The following is a 12,952-nucleotide window of genomic DNA, read 5'->3' as shown; positions in this document are numbered from 1 at the left end:
TGTAATTTTTGCATCTAATTTTTGAAAGAACAAGGCAATTGTCGTTGTTAAGTTTACAAACCTTGTGTAGATTAACAGGTAGGCTATATGTGGTAAAATATAGAAGCTAACACTGTAAATACTCTGCTCCAGATGTAAACTTGCTCTTCAAGGAAGTGCGTGGGATTTCCCAGCATGCTCCGAAATGATGTGTCATAACCATAAGAATAAACAGACATGTTATCTTAAAGTTAGCCTTGCATGATTTTTAATGTTTTTACATTTATCTCTTCTTTCCTTGGTTTTTACCATAGATAATCGTGCTGTTTTGCCAAATAATTAACCTTAAATTCATATTTAGAGTATGGCTTTTTTTTATAAATGGGAAAATGTGTATTTATGCAGTGCATTTTGGAAACAGACCTTGATACTAACCATAAAATCAACAGCAGTGATGTGTGGCAAACACAGCGAATTGTAAAATTTACTTTACTTCCTCTTCTCCTTTTTACAGTGTAACAGTCAATAGAAACTCTTCTCGGGAAACCAACAGTTATCGTTTGTGAATTCAAATGTAAAACCTCAGTCTCTAGATTAAACTGTCTCTGTGAATGAGGCCGTGGACCGGTGTTTTTGGTCACGTCTCAGTCTCTGTCCACAGAGCGACTCCGTCACCACATTGTTGTGTGTGAAGTGAAGTCACTGGACCAAAGGAAATGTTAATTTGTTCAACTCAACCTTGAGAGCAACTGTCACATGATGTCTCCTCTGGTTTCTTACACATCCAGGACAGTAATTACAGTAGAAGTTATGCTCAATGGTCAGTGACCCAGGACAAACCCCACGAAAAAAAAAGACACAAAGGTCGTCCTCGAACTCAGCATGTCCACTGTGGGAACCCATCACCGCTTCACCAATCAGGAAGAGACTTAGTAAAAATCTACTTCTCAGATATATCGGCTACTGTAGTAAAAAAGAAAAGAAAAGACCAATGGAGTGTATATCTGCTCTTTATCAGCTTCACCTGTGTTTACACACCGAACACGTGTCTTCCTTTAAAATCATCACCGCACAGCGCACACCTCCTCTGCTTCTGCAATCAATGTTAAAGCTCCATACAGTATAAAGGTATGTAGATGTTTCTTTAAAAGCTCCATACAGATGTTTCTATAAAAACTCCTTCAAAATAAAGGTAGACGTTTGTGTTAAAGCTCCATACAGTATAAAGGTAGATGTTTGTATTAAAGCTCCATACAGTATAAAGGTAGATGTTTGTGTTAAAGCTCCATACAGTATAAAGGTAGATGTTTGTGTTAAAGCTCCATACAGTATAAAGGTAGATGTCTGTATTAAAGCTCCATACAGTATAAAGGTAGATGTTTGTATTAAAGCTCCATACAGTATAAAGGTAGATGTCCATGTGTAGTGTGATTATAAAGCAGCTCTAGGTTCTATATTAATACTGTGAAAGTATCAAAGCCTCAGTCCACAGAGAAATGCACACAGCCTGTATTCAGAAACTGAGCCTTTAAAAACCAGCCGTCAGGACTTCCTGTCACTTTGTGATGTCACAACTAAGCAGTCGCCCTAAGCCCCGCCCCCTCACAACCTGAACCCACCATCCAACAACACTTTGCAAGATTTTGGTTTCTCTGAGTGTTTTATTCTGAAATCTGCTTTATTTTTTATCGGATCAATCAGAAAACAGTCAGGAACGAATCAGAAGAAAGGATCGGAGCCTCCTCTCTTCTGATTGGCTGACACCGACGCGTTGTTAATAAAACTCCAGAGAGAAGCTGAGAAATAAAAGATGTGTCCAAATCTAAACTTCAAACTAAAAGCAGCATCTTCACTACACATAATAAACCCATCATCACTCTGCTCCCTCTGAGTTTCACTCGAAAAAGGAAGAACATCTAAGCTTGACACTTCTTTTCTTTTTTCTCTAAAAAAGAAAAAAAATCTTACATAAGCTCCACCTGTGAATTATACATCAGTGCTTCATGTCTCCGCTGCTGCCTCACACACTCATAACATGAACCGAGGAGGACCCTGCTCTTATCACAATGGGCTCTAATTAACTGATTAATTGTTACCGACAGGAGTCTTAGTCATTCACTCACTGTACCAGAGTACATTTACACTGAAACGCTCTGGACGGTTGGTTCATGTTGATGCCAGATGTGCTCTCTTTTGTCTATAACAGCTGGAATGGATTTTTTTTTCTTATATACTGAAAACACAGAAGCTCTGATGTGGTTTTCATTATTCTTCTTAGCATAAAAGAACACATTTGTGATTAATAATAGCCTATTATTATTTATTTTCTGTCTCATTATTACCTCCTGCAGCTTTATGACCTGCTTTTATAGTTTATTGCAGCTTTCAACTTTGAGTCAAGTGCCTTTGTAACAACAGCTCAGTCCAGTCTGATAAGGATGAAACAGCCCACCTGCATGACACAGGTTAAACCGACCAGGGTTGGTTGATTGATTGATTGATTAATTGATTGATAAGTCTCCCATTTTTTCCCCTCCCTGTTTCTGTTTCTTTCTTGGGAGTTTTTTCCTCAGTCGATGTGAGGGTTTAAAGGCAGATGATGTTGTCTGTTTGTCAAATTGCCTTGCCTATACAGTAGTTCAGTTCAAGTTTATTTGCCATATACATTAAAAAGTACGATGTACAGTCAATGCATTGTAAGTAAGAGCCAGATGTGCAATGACAGCAGCGTTATCCAGATGTGTTGTTGTGTCTGTCTGCCTCAGCACTGATGCTGCTCAGTGACACTGTGGAGTCTCGTTGTTCATTCAGATCCAGCTGTGCCACTGTCCACATCAGCCTCTCTCCCCACCACCCCACTCCTTATGTATAAAATGTAAACGATGAGCCGTCAGTCTTTTGTTTTGCACTCGCTTCAGTGTGTGTGTGTGTGTGTGTGTGTGTGTGTGTGTGTGTGTGTGGATGAGACACTCACCTCCACCGTGCAGCTGACACAGGTACGGAAAGCGCCACACGTTTCCCAGTCCGACTGCATACGACACGCATGCGAGCAAAAACTGCATGGGGTTGTCCCACGAGTCCCTGCCATCTTTCTCCATGTCTGTCTGTGTCTCTCTGTCTGTCTGTATCTCTGTCTGTGTGTGTGTCTGTAGCAGGTGTCCAGGTGTCCGGGCGGTAAGAGCAGCTGTAGGGAGCGCGGCGCTGCCTGCAGCTTATAAACTGTGACTGTGATTGTAACGCGCTCACTCCCGAGGAGGAGGAGGAGGAGGAGGAGGAGGAGGAAGAGGAGGAGGGTCCAACTCCTACAGGAGGTTTTTACTGACTGACTGACTGTGTCTGTTACTGAGTAACTAAATAACTACACCTCCCATCAGCCGCTGGCAGCGCGGAGCCTCATCACAGCTTCATGGGAAACGTAGTCCGAGCGAGCGCAGGTGCAGGTGGCATCTGTTGGGGAGTGAGGAGGTGTATAGGTAATAATAATAATAATAATAATAATAATAATAATAATAATAATAATAATAATAATAATACATTTAATTTAGAGGCGCCTTTCAAGGTCACCTTACAGAGTATAACATCATTAAAAACAAGACATCGTGGAAAAAAAACCCAAAAAACCCAGAACAATCAAGACACTGTCCAGTTATAAATTGTATGCAAGTTTGAACAGGTGAGTTTTGAGTTGTGACTTGAAGATTGTGATGGTATCTGACTGTTTTATAGGTAGCCTATAGGTGGAGTGGAGATGCCAGTCAAACATCCACACGACCAGGGCCGGCCCAAGCCTCCATGGGGCCCTAAGCTAAATCTTTATTTTGGTGCCCTCTATTACTGCCAATAATACTATTTCATTTTTTTTACTGTGTCATTACGAATCATCATATCCTGGCAGGTTTTTACCCATCTATGGTTTTTATTCTAAAATGGCACCAAATTCAGCTAAAAAAGTGCAGCCTGGGGGTTGATTTACATTTAAAGGGACAACGAGGAGTTTTGGAAAAGCGAAGCGTTTTCACACTACATTTATGAGCCTCTGCACACCGTGAAATTCTTTGACCGGCGCAAGACAGACTCATGTTTTCATTCATCAAGAATTAAAGTCAGAGGTTCGAAGACGATCAGAAACGGCGATTCGGCGGCGATTCAGCTACGTTATTCTCATGACTCGCTGCAAAACCGAAAGTAAGGAAACGCTGGTCGGCTCGTCCAGCATTTCCGCCACCACTAATAATAACAAAATAACGATAGAGACAAAACAATATATTTATCGAAAATGGGCCCATTAACAAGTGTGGGTAACACAGATTCATCCACATTAATAGGAGACTTTTTTATTGTCGCGGAATTTTTCGTTCGGCTGCTGGAGAAACTCCTCATTGTCCCTTTAATCTTCAAATGGATATAGTGCTGGGATACTGAATGTCACCTATAGGTCGACTAAAAGTAACAAAATAAACCAACAGACAATGCATTTACTATAAACACATCTGCTTTTTAAAATCTTTTGGTTTTAAACATCCTGCAACAGAAAAGTGCAACAACAATTTGAAATGCAACAATAATGTTATATGTTTTTTTGTAATTACGCAATGTTTCTCTAAGGATCGACAAAAGTCACGGGGCCCCAAGCAGGTGCTTTATAGTGCGCTTATGCGTTGGGCCGGCTCTGCACACTACATATCCCAGAATGCACAGCAGGGGTGTCTCTCATTCCTGTTTGGCATCCCTCCTCCGTCAGGTGGGCGGGGCCTCAGTCAAGGTGAGTGTGTGTAGTGGCTCAGTGGAAAATCCCAGCCTATACCTGTTCACCTGCTGCACCTCACCTGACTGCTGCTGCTGCTGCTGCTGCTGTTTTCATTAACTAACCTACTTCTCTCCAGCTGTGGTGCTGCTGATGTTTCACATCCTGACTGAAACAAAGGGCCCCTACAACACCACACCGGCTTGTTTTTATTGTCTGGTCTGGTGCTTATGTAACCTCCACACTGTGACTGTGACCGTGTCTGTGACCGTGGTCGACTTCCACTGTGTCACCGAGAGAACGGCTGAGTCACAGGCCGAGCGTTCATTCAAGAAGCTCCACAGGTAAATTTCCACTGAGGAGAATAAAAGACAGATTCATGTGTGATGATGAAGGTGATTCACTATGGATTAATCGGGTTATTGATGTGTCCCTGTGTCTGCACTGTGGGTGTGTGTGTGGGCGTCCCTGCACAGTCTTACCTGTGAATTAGACTGAGACTGATTTATTGTCATTTCTTAAGCACAGGTACCGGGAAATTAACTGTGTTTCTCTTAAAACAAAGTGCAGAAAGAAAAGTTAATAAAAAACAAAACAAACCTTCAAATAATTAGATATCCTGCCATACAACCATAATAAAATACAGGTAGCCTATGTTAAAACCATCATAACATCATGAAAAAAAAGATCATCATAATTAAATTAATTTAAAAATCAGCAGTCAACATTTCATGGACTGTATGTGCAACAAGTAGCCTACAGTCAAGTTGTGTTTAGGGGTGGGAATTACAGGTGGAGCACACCGAGGTTTATAGACAAACATGGCTGCTCAGAGCAACAATACCACAATGATCTGAACCAGAAGCATCTGTCAGTCCATATACTGTTTTATTGTTTATTTATAGGATCCCCATGACATCGGCTCTTCTTCCTGAGGTCCTCAATGTAATTAAAAACAAAGATTTACAGGTAAATCTTTAATTTACAGGCCGTTATTTATGTGATAATGTCAAGAAGTAGCCAAGAAATAACAATTAATCGCGTAGTAATGTCAAGAAATAGCCTAGAAGTAACAGTCAATTTCATAGTAATGTCATGTTTTTCATACAGGCAAAATATTACACATGCTTTTCATGCTTTTCTCCACCAAGTTCTTGCATTGGCATTTATTTCTGGGCTATTTCTACTCAATCAATCGCTATTTCTTGGGTATATTTCTCAACATTACTATGCAATTGATTGTTATTTCTAGGCTCTTTCTTGACATTATCACACATCATATACACAAACAGCCAACGGTCTAGTCAAAAACTTCAATCAATCAATCATGATGAATCATCAACCCACCAAAATTTCCTATAATCATCATCCCACAGTATATTTCTTATTCAATTTATTAATTAAAGTGTGTTTTTAGTACATATTTTTGATGTAATTGGACAATGAGTTCCTTCCTGTAATGGCTCAGTACATTACAAAGGTTGCTCTATAGGTTTAGGTGTAAGTAAGTCATCATATCTTGATTGTTTACATTTCTGGTGAACACTATCTGATTATTGTGGGGTTTTTTTTCATCCTATTGTTTTACGCTAACAGGCTCCATTAACGTGTCAACCTGGTTAACCATTGATTAATTAGAGGACACGATAACGAGCTGCAGGTTGAATATAAACCAGGAGACAGAGAATAATGTGTGATAATTAATCCACCTCCTCCTCCTCCTCCTCCTCCTGCTGCTGCTGCTGCTCACATGGTTCAACACAGCTGTCGTTTCTAAATCAACACCTTTAGATTGAACAAACTCATCAACACAACACTGTGAGTGTGAGTGTGTGTGTGTGTGTGTGTCATGTATAGAGACACAGACAGTGTGTGTGTCTGCAGTAACAGATACAGAGCTGTGAGAGTAGGACTTTGGACCACTGTGATCCTCAAGGAGGGGTCAAGACTGAGGAAATGTCCCAACACACACACACACACACACACACACACACACACACACACACACACTGGTGCATTAGTGAGCAGCCAAGTGTTGACTTTTGTAACGTATTTCTGGTCCGTGTCCAAGTGGAAGTTGATCAGAGAGAGAGAGAGAGATAGAGAGAGAATAAAAACAGAGCAGATTTCAGAATAAAAGACTCAGAGAAACCAAAATCCTGCAAAGTGTTGTTGGATGATGGGTTCATGCAGGTTGTGGGGGAGGGGCTTAGGGTGACTGCTCTGTTGTGACATCACAAAGTGACGACCTTTATACTGTATGGAGCTTTAACAGAAACATCTACCTTTATTTTGAAGGAGCTTTAACAGAAACATCTACCTTTATTTTGAAGGAGCTTTAATAGAAACATATACCTTTATTTTGAAGGAGCTTTAACACAAACATCTACCTTTATACTGTATGGAGCTTTAACACAAACATCTACCTTTATTTTGAAGGAGCTTTAACACAAACATCTACCTTTATTTTGAAGAAACTTGAGTAGAAACATCTACCTTTATTTTGACGGAGCTTTAATAGAAACATCTACATTTATTTTGAAGGAGCTTTAACACAAACATCTACCTTTATTTTGAAGAAACTTGAGTAGAAACATCTACCTTTATTTTGACGGAGCTTTAATAGAAACATCTACATTTATTTTGAAGGAGCTTTAACACAAACATCTACCTTTATTGTGAAGGAGCTTTAATGGAAACATCTACCTTTATTTTGAAGAAGCTTTAACACAAACATCTACCTTTATACTGTATGGAGCTTTAATAGAAACATCTACCTTTATTTTAGAAGAAGCTTTAATAGAAACATCTACCTTTATTTTGAAGAAACTTGAGTAGAAACATCTTACTTTATTTTGAAGGAGCTTTAATAGAAACATCTACCTTTATTTTGAAGAAACTTGAGTAGAAACATCTTACTTTATTTTGAAGGAGCTTTAATTGAAACATCTACCTTTATTTTGAAGGAGCTTTTACACAAACATCTACCTTTATTTTGAAGGAGCTTTAATATAAACATATACCTTTATTTTGAAGGAGCTTTAACACAAACATCTACCTTTATACTGTATGGAGCTTTAACACAAACATCTACCTTTATTTTGAAGGAGCTTTAATAGAAACATCTACTTTTATTTTGAAGAAACTTGAGTAGAAACATCTACCTATATTTTGACTGAGCTTTAATAGAAACATCTACCTTTATTTTGAAGAAGCTTTAATACAAACACGACTCTTTCTTTAGTTAGCGCTACTGTACATTAAGGTTTGTTACCGTTGTGAACTTGTAACAAACTTTTCCGATTATGAAAACATGCCCTGACACGCCCTGACACCTCCAGCTGTGATGGCGTTGCTTAGCAACGGTCCAGCTGTGGAACTATTAGTGTTGACGCAGCCAAAACAAATGATGAAATAAACAAACAAACGCGCCATAACCTGCTGTTGCTTGTGAACTACACGTGGAGCTGTCGGTGCGATTAATGTCGACTGTTTCCTGGTTCAGTTTTAAAGGGACAACGAGGAGTTTGTATTTGGTTATAAAAAGGTCTCATATTAATGTGGATGAATCTACGTTACCCACTTGGGTCCATTTTCGATGAATATATCGTTTTGTCTTTATCGTTATTTTGTTATTATTATTAGTGGTGGAAATGCTGGGCGAGCTGCGTTCATGGTCTGAGCTATATGACGGTATCTGATTGTCTTCGAACCTCCGACTTTCGTTCTTGATCAATGAAAACATTCAAGAATCCAAGAATTTCATTGTGCGTGCGGAGGCTCATGGGAAATGTAGTGGGAAAACACTTTGCTTTCCAAAACTCCTCGTTGTCCCTTTAATACAGAATGAGTTTGTAAGTCTGTGAGTTTGTGTGCAGCCGGCGCTCCACATCCACATTCCCGCCCGCTCCACCTCCTGTTGCCTCCGCTCGGCCCTGCGATTATTTTTCCTAAAGAAACGTAATGTGGCAGCTGCAGGAACGAGATCCTGGAGGGTTCTTTGTCGCCGTGGAGCCGAGGAGGCCTCCTATTGAAAGTGGTCCACTTTCTGAGCAGCAGGAGGCGGAGCGGGGCCGGTGTGTGTGTGTGTGTGTGTGTCCCTAAAGTAACATCTGAGAAAAAAAAAGAGAGATTTGAGAAATCTGTGAGCAAATCTGTGATCACATCCTCCCGTTTGGACCTGCAGAGACGCCCACATGCATCAGCCTGCATGGACCTGAGTGTCCCCTCTGTCCCTTTATAATAAATATAACAGTATACAATAAATTAAAAAAACTGCAGCGACTCTGTGAGACTCTTGGGTTTTTTTTATGCCGAAGGAAACTGTCCCACAGAAAACTTCCAGATTCCAGGTCAGCATGCAGCGGGACTCTCATCAGATGGTGATGCAGCTGGTTGTGTAATTGGCCCACGTGTGGATTCTTGCTGTGTCCCACTTAAACTGTTGTTGAGTCCGTCCAACACCAGACACCATGTTTGTCAGGACCTGTGTGTGTGCATGTGTGTGTTTGTGTGTGCAGCAGGCTCAGGATTTAGGACTGTTGGCTGACGGGACATGGATACCTGTTGCTGTGAGATGCTCAGTTTCCTTCCTACCAGTGAATGAACGACACATACATGAGGAAACCAGTCGGGACTGAAGGAATCCAGTTAGTCTGGGTCCCACTAATCTCTCCTGACGGGACTCTTCATGCAGAATGAAGGAGGAGGTGGAGGAGGAGGAGGTGGAGGAGGTGCTACGACCCCTAAAACACGTACAGAGTTAACAAGGAACAGGAACAGGAACCCCTGCAGCGCCGAACATAACAACGTCCGCTCTCAGCTGGGTCGGTCCAAAGTGTTCGCAACACTTTGATCAGATGGGTCTTGCTCCCTTGTATTTATCAGATCTACTTTTCTCATATGGGCCTGTAAGGGGTACACACTAAAAACTCCTGGGTCAAAAATAACCCAAGTTTTTAGGTTAAAAAAAGGGACCAACTACTTTCTGGGTGATTTCAACCCAGATAATGGGCTCTTCCCATTGTGACTACTCAGACACACCAGGATTAATCAGTTTGTCCAATAATGTAAGACAGGAAATAAAGGAGCAGCATTAAGTTCAAGAAGTAGTGGAGCTGTGCATAGAGCCCATTGGGTTATTCTTTTTGACCCAACTTTTGGGTTAAGTAACTTGACCCAAAGGTAAGGTTATATTGACTACAATAATGTTGGGTTATTTTAACCCCAGAAAACAGAGTAGTTGTACGCACATCCAATCCTGTTTTAGGCCAGGTGCCAGATGATCAGGGGATCCAAACAGAGAGAAAAAAAGGGGAATATCCGCACATTGAGTAAAAGCTCCCAATTATCTTTATAGTTACCTGATGAAGACCATTCAATCAATTAAAGAGATAGTTAGCTATAGTTGCTTGAAGAAGACCATTTGGGTCAAAACGTTGTGTGTTTTTTTGTCAATTAAAGATAATTGGGAGCTTTAACTCAGTGTGCAGATATTCCCCTTTTTTTTCTCTGTTGGGTTGATTTTAACCCAACATTTGGGTTAGAGAAATAACCCAAGAGTTTTTAGTGTGTAACCCAGAAAATGGGTTACTCTTTAAAAAATAACTTAGAAATGGTTTATAACCCAAACAACCCAAGACTTGGGTTAAAATAATTAGCTCTATAGTCCAAAAAACATGTTACTCTCTGAAAAATAAGCCATAATTTTAACCCAACACAAGCAACCCAGAAATTGGGTTACAGAAATAACCCAGGAGTTTTTAGTGTGTAATCCTGTAATTTACAGGCCGCTAATTATGTGATAATGCCAAGAAATAGCCTAGAAATAACGGTCAATTTCATTGTAATGTCATGTTTTTCATAAAGGCAAAAGATTACAAATGATTTTCATGCTTTGACTTTTTCTCCACCAAGTCCTTGAAATTGACCATTATTTTTGGTCTATATTTCTCAACATTACTATGAAATTGACCGTTATTTCTATGCTATTTCTAGACATATGACACATTATTTCTTGTCTATTTCATCATGTAGCTAATTAGCGGCCTGTAAATTACAGTAAAGGGTTACCGAATTTTTATTATATTTTATCGTATGCCATTTTACTTTGCTTTTATTTGTAGCTGTATTTATTTATACATTTATACAGAGTCTGTATATGTTAAGCACTTTTTCTTTTTACAATTACTGTATGAAAAGTGCTATACAAATAAAATTTGATTTTGATTTGATGGGTTCAGTAGAAGTCGTAGTTCTTGAATATTATTCGTACTGTTCGATTTTTCTATGAGAATGATTCAATGAAGGAATGAATGAAATTTTATTATTGTGTCATACGTCCATATGCCCTGCACACATTGGCTTACAAGACACCAAGAAAACGAACTGAGACCAGACCTACGCCATCAGCACATCAATTAAACAAACAAACGGAAATACATTTAAAACAACCAGATCCTGAGGAGCAATCAAATCATTTTTGGAGGAAAGAAATGAGATACAGTTCATTACTGGCGACAGCTACAACACTCATCACTGTGACCTGTATTCCAAAGTTGGATGGCCCTCACTATCTAACAGGCGTGATCGACACTGGATTTTATTTATTTTTAAAGCTCTTACTGGTCTCTTACCATCTTATATTAACTCACTAGTATCTTTCAATGCAGGTCTCTATCGCACAGGCTCAAAAGACTGGCTCACACCGAACTTGGAAAGACCAGCTTCTCTTACTGTGCACCTACAACCTGGAACACTCTGCAAAATCATTTGAAACTTACCTCACTTTTATCAATAGGGCAATTTAAAACCATAACTACATCTTATTTTACCTCTAACTGCTCGTGCTTTTAACTATGTTTCAATTTACCCTAGTCACCTTTAAATTCTGGTATTCTGTTATGTTTTTGTATGTTTCAAATGTCTTGTCTTCTGTCCTTATATGTTTTGTGTTTCATCTCGACTATATTGTAAATGAGGTTACTCCTCAATATATCTCCGAGTTTAAATAAAGGTTATGAAATGAGACCTGTACATGTGTTGAGTGTGGTCCTGGTACCCCTGTGTTATGATGATGGGTGGCCTGGTCCTGCCTGGGCCCTGGACTGGAGGCCCTGACGCTCTGCTGGAGACCCCGTGGTTGCGTGGCTGTGTGGTTGTGTAGCTGCAGCTGTGGAGCAGAGAAAGAATCTGTTTTGCCCCGATTCCCCACAGACAACACAGCTTTTCTGCCCCAGATCCATGTTTGTGGTTTCGTCACAGCTCTCCCTGCTCAGACGGACAGGTGGGAGGGAGGGAGGGAGGGAGGGTAAGAGCCGGCTCAGAGGAAAAGAGAGAAACTGTTTTCTGGGGGAAGTGATGCTGCGATGCTGGAGGAGGAGGAGGAGGAAGGCAGAGGTTGATCAGATCAACAGACCAGGAATTTTTACAAGAAGGAGGCCAATATCGGTCTCTGTTTCCGTAAACCAGCGCTGCCTGCAGCTGGACCGACCGACCGCGGTCTGACACCAAAACAAAGTTGAACATCCTCTCACTCTGCTCCCACACAGACCTTCTGACTTCCTGTCACCTTCTTCAGAAAATAGTGACACATCATTCAGGATTTAAAACATCAGCGTGTGGCCCGTCTGTACGTGTTATTAGCTCCATGGTAACGTTTTTTTTTTTCTGTAGAGCGATGAAGTGATGATGATGAGTCACACCACACAACGAGCCGTTCATTCCTTCACCGTTAATGGAGCAGGAGGCCGGGGCTCAGGAAGGATCACAGGCTGACTGCGTATATGAATGATGTATTCAGTGAACTTGCCCCCATCATCACCGTCACCATGGTAACTGATGCAGCAGCGAGATATCTGTATCTGTTAACAGTCTAAAAACTACTGAGCAATCAGATCACTGAAAAAAACCTGCGTCATCGTTCCTAAGACTCAACAATATTAACTATATTAATAAGTAGCCTGTTAATATTCTGAAAATCTGATATTGATAATTAGACCAGGTTTAAAAAATACAAGGTAGGATTAAAGGTCTAGTGTGACTATATTTATATAAGTGTATAACCACTATAAAATAAAATTTGTTTGGTTTTTGTAGCCTTTTAATTATTCTTATAGCAAGGGTCTTGCTTTAGAGAGCGTCGCCATCTTGCGCCGCCATGTTTGTACGGCTGCCCGAACGGAAAACCCAGCCAGCCAGAGAGCGCGTTTCACGTTCATCAATAAACCA

At 40.4% G+C, this 12,952-nt stretch overlaps 1 protein-coding gene across 2 annotated transcripts in view; it reads right to left on the bottom strand.

Moving 5' to 3' along the window:
* Positions 1–3,087, bottom strand: part of slc6a20 (solute carrier family 6 member 20) — a 132,300-nt gene extending 129,213 nt beyond the window's left edge. For both annotated transcript variants that reach the window (XM_085803005.1, XM_085803004.1), the window contains exon 1: positions 2,954–3,087. In XM_085803005.1, the coding sequence (XP_085659131.1) occupies positions 2,954–3,077 (124 nt within the window). In that variant the 5' untranslated portion in view covers positions 3,078–3,087. The remainder of the gene's footprint in view (positions 1–2,953) is intronic.
* Between the last annotated feature and the right edge of the window lie 9,865 nt (positions 3,088–12,952).

Source organism: Trachurus japonicus, chromosome 16 (assembly GCF_045865225.1).
Source record: "Trachurus japonicus isolate A0001 chromosome 16, Traja_1.0".
NCBI lineage: Eukaryota > Metazoa > Chordata > Actinopteri > Carangiformes > Carangidae > Trachurus > Trachurus japonicus.
The sequence above is the reverse complement of the archived record's forward strand: the minus strand, read 5'-3'. Positions and strand labels throughout refer to the sequence as shown.